The sequence below is a fragment of the Chanos chanos genome, chromosome 16, assembly GCF_902362185.1.
Source record: "Chanos chanos chromosome 16, fChaCha1.1, whole genome shotgun sequence".
Classification (NCBI taxonomy): Eukaryota; Metazoa; Chordata; class Actinopteri; order Gonorynchiformes; family Chanidae; genus Chanos; species Chanos chanos.
In genome coordinates, this window is record NC_044510.1 from 12,599,114 (window position 1) to 12,606,613 (window position 7,500).

General features: G+C 45.3%; 1 protein-coding gene across 3 annotated transcripts in view; it reads left to right on the forward strand.

Annotated features, from left to right (window-relative positions):
- The window catches only part of LOC115829905 (myosin-10), a 76,072-nt gene that overhangs the window by 52,696 nt on the left and 15,876 nt on the right, over positions 1–7,500 (forward strand). For 2 of the 3 annotated variants that reach the window (XM_030794076.1, XM_030794077.1), the window contains 7 exons: positions 3,925–4,118; positions 4,772–4,893; positions 5,415–5,484; positions 5,754–5,914; positions 6,417–6,525; positions 6,806–6,937; positions 7,295–7,500. The exon at positions 7,295–7,500 is cut by the window's right edge and continues 1 nt beyond it. In XM_030794076.1, coding sequence (XP_030649936.1) covers positions 3,925–4,118; positions 4,772–4,893; positions 5,415–5,484; positions 5,754–5,914; positions 6,417–6,525; positions 6,806–6,937; positions 7,295–7,500 — 994 coding nt within the window. Of the gene's footprint in view, positions 1–3,922; positions 4,119–4,771; positions 4,894–5,414; positions 5,485–5,753; positions 5,915–6,416; positions 6,526–6,805; positions 6,938–7,294 lie in introns of all 3 variants that reach the window. The other variant, XM_030794078.1, reaches the window with a different exon arrangement.

A 7,500-nucleotide genomic window follows, 5' to 3' on the forward strand; every position in this document is an offset into this window, starting at 1 on the left:
TCAGAGGTGACACGCTTGTGGCTCTGCTAGCGACTTCAGTCCCCCCCCCCCCACCCCCCCTCCCTGGTTAAGATGTCTGTGTGTGTGTCAGAAACAAAAAAAGTCTAACAGTAATAACATAATCACTTTTCTATGAAACATAAGCTGTTCTGTCGCTTCATCAAATTTATTTGTCCCAGGCCCTGTTTGCATCTGTATTCACCCGCTGAATATCATTGAACGTTCAGAAATTTCAGACAGTCAGACCGCGTGAGAGACAATCCTTAGTCAGTGGCCTGAGTGCTGGTTGCCTCAGAGTCGTCCCTGGCTGCATTGTGGGTCTGCAGCCCTGTGTGTACACAGACATCTGAATGTATTTGTACATGCAGTGAAACACCTGCATTACAAAAAGCATGAGACTGTCTCCCAGTGGAGGCCCTGCTCTCCCCGCTGCGTCTGTGAGAGATGTCTAAAACACAGGGGCAGAACTGCCCTCCTCACAAACACACCGGCTAAACTTTTGGTAAAGCCCTGGATGAATGTTGGGACATTTCATTTGTCTGTTATACACATTCAGCACTGTGGTTTTTTTTTTTTTTTTGCCAGAATGTTCCATGTATTCCTCTTTCTGATTAGTGATGTTTATTTAATCTGCATCATTTTTCTCTTTTTCTCTCTCTCTTTTCTGTTTGGTTTGTTGCTGCTTTGCTTTGATTGATGAGTCTGTTCATGTGGAGTCACTAATCTTTTTGGGCCAGTTTGATTTTTTTTGGAAAAGTGAAATTACTTGCCAGGGCTCACGCCTCCACACCTCTGTCCAACAACCAAATCAAACCACCCCAAAGGGCCTGACTTTAGCAGGAAGACAGAGGAATTGATTTGGACTGAGATGTTAATGAAGTGAATGCTGAGACTGTGTTATGTAAACACTCTTCCTTTCTTGTCCTGAAAGCTTTGGAATCCTCCGCCTTCAATTCGATTTCAGGTTTCGTTTCGTTTCGTTCTTTTTTTTTTTTCTTTTTTTTTCTGTCGCAAACACCAAGGTACTTTCTAGAATCCCACACCTGAGACACAGCAGGGAGGGGGGAAAGAAAAAAACGACCTCCTCCCCCTTTTTTCTCTAATGAAAGAGTTCCGAAATGAAGAAGTAGAGACATAAACATAAAGATGTGACTCTCTCTCATGTGGAAAACATTTACAGAAATTGCAAGCTGGATTTTATGACACTTCACTGAGGGGGCGAGAAACTCTGTGCCTTAGGTAAAGTTGTGCCTAATTTAACCCCCCCCCCCCCCCAAAAAAAACCAACCAAAAACAAAAATACCACATGATAAAACAATGGAACCTCTGAATGTGAACATGCTATGAATAAAGCGTGTTTGTTATGACAACCCAGTGAAGCAGAGAGAGTTTACCGGAACACTGGTTCTCTCTGGCTCCGTTCACACTTCTCACACTCTGCGTGGTTATCTTTGACGCCCCGAAAACGATGGTCCGTAGAAACTTCCAGAGCTTTTTTCCTTCTTGATGTTTCTCGATGTTTTGGTCTGATAAACAAAAACAGGTCGCACAGATTTCAAGTCGTTATTTAAAATTAAAAAAGAAAGAAAGAAAAGAAAGGAAAAAAAGCGTGGCATGTCGAATGAAAACCACATCTGAGGACGGTCCAGTGTAGCGGTTTTTTACTGCAGCGACTCTTAGGCCCCATCAGAGAGACCTAACGTGGCCCGTGCCAGTCGGCCCGGTTCGCACAACTCACGGGGCGCGTTCCAATAAGCTAAAGATTTCTCCTCTCTCATTCCTTCCCTCATCCGCACCGATCCTTCACGGAGACTGGATGAGTGTGAACAGAACTAACCCGAGAACCCGCCGTTGGGTTTTTTTCCGTGTTCTGTCCGTTTATAGATGGCGGGGATTATAAAGGAGAGGAGGAGATGAGGGTGCCGGTGTTTTGGTGTAGGACGGGGCCAGGGTGGAGTTCTCATTCTGTTGTTTAGTGGAGATAAACTATTAGGAGCCAGTAATGACCGTTTGTCTGTTTGAAATCAGTGGAGGTCGTTCAGACGCCTCTCTCTCTAGCCCAGCCTGCTATTTTTTTCCACACATTTCTTTTGCAGTCTGGAGGATTTTTATTGCTCAGTTTGTAGGTTCTTGGATCAAATTTAATCCTGAGGAAATGCCATTTTTCTATTTCAGTCAGTGATAAAAAACCTTTGTTTTTGTTTTTTTTTTTGAAACGATGGATTCTTTGATCTCTTTGATGTAAAGAGCTTTTGGAAAGATACACAAAACACTCTTCATAAGAAACAGATTCAACTGAAAAATATAATATTGAAACAAACATGGAGATTTGTCTAATATTTAGGTTATAAAAGGGAAAAAAAAGCCACGTCATCTCCGGCAATACAGTATATTCTCTCTTTCTCTCAACCTCTCCCTGTCTCTCTCTCTCTCTCTGTCTCTCTCTCACTCACTCACTCTCTCTCTCTCTTTCCCTCCCTGCCTCTCCCCCTTTGCTTTTTGAACTATTCAGCGAATGTCACATCGCGGTGTTTCTCAGCCCTGCTCCCGGAGGCCACACACCACTGTACATGATTAAGTCTCTCTCTGTTCTCACACACCTGATTCAGCCAATCAGAGCGTTGGCTCGTTAGCCGCTGTGTTAGAGCAGACCCCGTGGGGAATGGCACGAGAAACACAGACAGAACCTAACGGGCCTTGACTCTGGTTGATACGAGCCGCCGTCGTTTAACGAGACTTTGAACGAGGAAAAGTGACGTTTTTTTTCCCTCTGATCAGAGACTGCAGCGACTGCGATCAAAGCGGCTCTTTGCGGCCCGGAGAGCCGGGAGGACGCCGGCCTTTCCACACACATCTCAGTCTGTTTGCTCTTCCTTAAATATTTATTTCTGTAAAAAAAAAAAACTCCAGGGAACATATTGAAATTGAATGCACAGCGAGGCTTTCTGTTTGTAAAATATTGTAGACATAAATACAATAACATTTTTTGTCCAGTCAGGGGACAAAAAAAGAAACCAGATAAAGTGAGTAGCAGAGGGTGGTACTGATCCTGTGTGTGAAACCCTGCTGTGCTGGCCTGACGGTTCATCATAACACAGTGGAGAGTTTGTGAAGTATAAACAGTACAGGGCTCAGTTTAGACAGAGACGTTTATGCTTAACATTTACACTTTGCTTAGATAACATTTTGTATTTAATTATATTGAAAGCCGTTTATCTAACAAGGACGGTAGACATTCATCAGGGTTTCTCCTTCCAAGTTCCATGTAAACATGTCCAACGTTAACAATAAAACTAATGCTTAACTATACAATCTAAATTTATACTCCCTGAGCATGCAAATAGTCAGTCTCTCTCTCGCTCTCTCCCTCCCTGTCTTTTTGTGTGTGTGTGTGTGTGTGCGTGCGCGTGCATGTGTTTTACTGTACTTTACACTCTACATAAGCATATATATTCTTTGTATAATAAACCGTACGTGCGTGTGACACAGAGTGTGTGTGTGCACAGAATTATGGGATAAACAGTTTGTCTCTCTCTTGACTCTCTCCTTCCCTGCTGACTGTGTGCTCTATAGCGCCACCTGCAGGCCTGTACTGCACCCCTGTCATTGCAGCATGGTGTCTGTCTCAGCTGTCAGTCACTGTCTGTAAATGGTGTCTGTGGCTGTTGTCTGCTGACGCTCCCCCTCCTTGCTGCTATTCCTGCTGGTTTCGCCAAAAAAGAAATACCTTTCTAAGGCACATCTATCTGCCCATCTGTCTATGTGCCTGTCTGTCTGTCTGTCGGTCTGTCTTTCTGTCTGTTTCTATCTATCTATCTATCTATCTATGTATCTGTCTATCTATCTATCTGTCTGTTAGTCTCTCTCTGTCTCAGTCTAACCTCAGTCTCTCTGTGTGTGTGTGTGTGTGTGTGTGTGGTGTAGTGGACCGTATCGTGGGTCTGGACCAGGTTGCGGGCATGGCGGAGACGGCGTTTGGGGCGGCCTATAAGACGAAGAAGGGTATGTTCCGTACGGTGGGTCAGCTCTATAAGGAGCAGCTGGCCAAACTCATGGCCACTCTGAGAAACACTAACCCCAACTTCGTCCGCTGTATCATCCCCAACCACGAGAAGAGGGTGAGAATACGCGCCATACACACACACACACACACACGTTCACACACACGCACACACATGCACTCACACACACGCACACAGAGACAGACACACACGCACACGCTCGCACACATGCACACAGAGACACACACACATACACACACAGAGGCACACACACGCTCACACACACACACACACACACACACACACGCTCACACACATGCACTCACACACACGCACACAGAGACACACACACATACACAGATAAACACCACACTCCATTTACCAATCTTCACCTTATAGCTGTCCTTATTATTATGATTACATTATTGTGTAACTGTGTGTGCCATGCAGGGGAGGGCGCTGCTGTCTGTATTACGCAATAGTGCTTTTTTATTGTTGGAAAATGACATGTGTTTATAGTAATAACATATAGTTATAGCCTGTGTAGTTATAGTATATCTTTCACAGTTCATCAGCATTACATGTAATGTTGTAAGCATTGCCTTCTTTCTCCCCCTCTCTTTCCCACATGCACAACACACACATGCACATGGACACACACACACACATTACACTCCATTTACCAAGTTTGACTTCATGACTGTGATTATTTTTCTCATTTTCAGTAATATAAGCTTATGCTAAAATGCGCCCCGCTCTTTCTCTCTCAGGCGGGTAAACTGGATCCCCACCTGGTTCTGGACCAGTTGAGGTGTAATGGGGTTCTGGAGGGGATTCGTATCTGCAGACAGGGTTTCCCCAACCGCATCGTCTTCCAGGAGTTCAGACAGAGGTACAAAAGCCCCGCCCAGTGCTTTAAACTTCCACGCTGCTGAATTTAAACCACTGAAGTCAATAATATGTTCATCATTAAACTTGGGTCTGTTTTATGTAATACACTCATCGATCTGTGTCAGTGTGGTTAGAGAGCAGTCATGTTGACCTGTACAATTTTTTTCATCCTAAATCCAAAAGAATGGTTTTCATCAGTCTTCAGACTGTCTAAAGTTGGGTTTTGTTGAAACCTTACTTAATTTGATTAATGTGGAGAGCTATTGTAGATCCAAATGACTGTATAAACACACACACAAAGTGAAGGCTTATGTGAGGAACTTAGAGTCGAAACACAAGGGTATTGTTTGATTGCATCTCAATATCCTTCTAACCTCAGATCCTGTAAACAACACAACATCCTTCTCTCTCTGTCTCTCTCTCTCCCTCTACCTCTCCCTCTCTTTCCCTCTCTCTCCCTCTTTCTCTCGCTCCCTCTTTCTCTCTCTCCCTCTCTCTCTCTCCCTCTCTCTCTCTCTCTAGGTATGAAATCCTTACTCCCAATGCTATTCCCAAAGGCTTCATGGATGGAAAACAGGCCTGTGAGAGGATGGTAAGAGCTTGTTCCTCCATTCAGTCATATTCCATTCTCCTCTGTAGCATCGCCCCTATATCATTCATTAACATCATGTAATCATTTTATGTCTACTCTTAAAACCCATGAAAAGAACTTAAGCCATGCACCTGTGAAGCACATGCCTGTAACAATATCTAAGAGATTATTTTATTTTAATGTAGTTTAAATTTAATCATAAAGTGTCCGTCGACATACCATCCAGTCCAGCCCCACTCTAAGTTCCCCTCTGTGTCTGTGAACTGCAGATCCGGGCGTTGGAACTGGACTCCAACCTGTTCCGGATCGGGCAGAGTAAGATTTTTTTCCGGGCCGGGGTTCTGGCCCACCTGGAGGAGGAGCGGGACCTGAAGATCACCGACATCATCATCTACTTCCAGGCCGTCTGCCGCGGCTACCTGGCCCGCAAGTGAGTGACCTCATGTCAACCCATCATCAACAACAACATCATCATCGCCATCAACAACAACAACAACACAACAGCAATTTCATCAACATCATCAACAATCACAACAACAACAACAACAATCTCATCAACATCAACAACAACAACAACACCACCACCAAAAAAAACCCCCCACACTGCGTCTCACATGTGTTAGCTGTCACATGTGTCAGTTAGACTGAGTTGGCTGTAATGTAAAAGGGGTCACATTGAAGTCTTAGTCAATGGGATGCAGGTATCGTCTTTCGTCTGCCAATTTTTGCTTATTCTTTTCACTGTAAAGCTGTATGCCACAGAGCCCAGTTAATTAACACCACAAAGGGCACTCGTAGTCTCTCTCTCTCTCTCTCTCTCTCTCTCTCTCTCTCTCTCTCTCTCTCTCTCTCTCTCTCTCTCTCTCTCTGTCTCTCTCTGTCTTTAATCATTGAGTTGCACTCATAGTTTTATTTTCATTGTTTTTTCTCAGGGCGTTTGCCAAGAAGCAGCAGCAGTTGAGTGCACTGAAGGTCTTACAGAGGAACTGTGCTGCCTACCTGAAGCTCCGTCACTGGCAGTGGTGGAGACTCTTCACCAAGGTGGACGTCCATACATTATCTCACTACAGACAGACAGACAGACAGACAGGGGTTGTGTGTGGTGTAGTGGTTAGTGAACTGAGATAATAACCAGACGATCACAGGTTTGAGACCCGTGTGGGGTGAAGAGGACTGTGTAGTGTAGCTGTGCTCTCTTACTTTGTTACCTTTCTTTACATTGTTTTTTGTCTATGGCCAGAAAAGAGCCACACAGTGTGTGTCCAAGTGTGTCTGACCTCAGGTGTTTGGTGTGTGTGTGTGTGTGTGTGTCTGTGTGTAGGTGAAGCCACTGCTGCAGGTAACCCGTCAGGAGGAAGAGATGCAGGCCAAGGATGAGGAGCTGGTGAAGGTGAAGGAGAAACAGAGTAAAGTGGAAGGAGAGCTGGTGGAGATGGAGAGAAAACACCAACAGGTAGGTGCCCCTCATGTCAACAGCCTCACTGGAGTCACTGGAGTCTTCTGTACTTCAGCCTTTGGTAATCTGCACATGAAATACATGGATACTTTGGTCCCTTAAACTCTCCAAGCCTCACATAGTGATATCTGTACACTTTTAAGGCTGCAGTGTGGGGACACTAATCCAGTAGGGTTACATTCGTTGTGAAGTGGCTGACCTGTACTGGTGTCCACTGGTTTGACCCATACTGGTTTGGCCTTGATCAGACAATCCAGATCCATGCCACAGTCATTCACACGTGCAATGGATTGTTCGTACTGGTTTCCACTGGGTCCTGACTGGTTTCTGTGCGACTCCTCTGTGACCCCCCAGCTGCTGGAGGAGAAGAACATCCTAGCGGAGCAGCTTCAGGCGGAGACGGAGCTGTTCGCCGAGGCAGACGAGATGCGCGCCCGTCTGGTTGCCAAGAAACAGGAGCTGGAGGAGATCCTTCACGACCTGGAGTCTCGCGTGGAGGAGGAGGAGGAGCGGAACCAGGGTCTGCAGAACGAGAAGAAGAAGATGCAAGCACACATCCA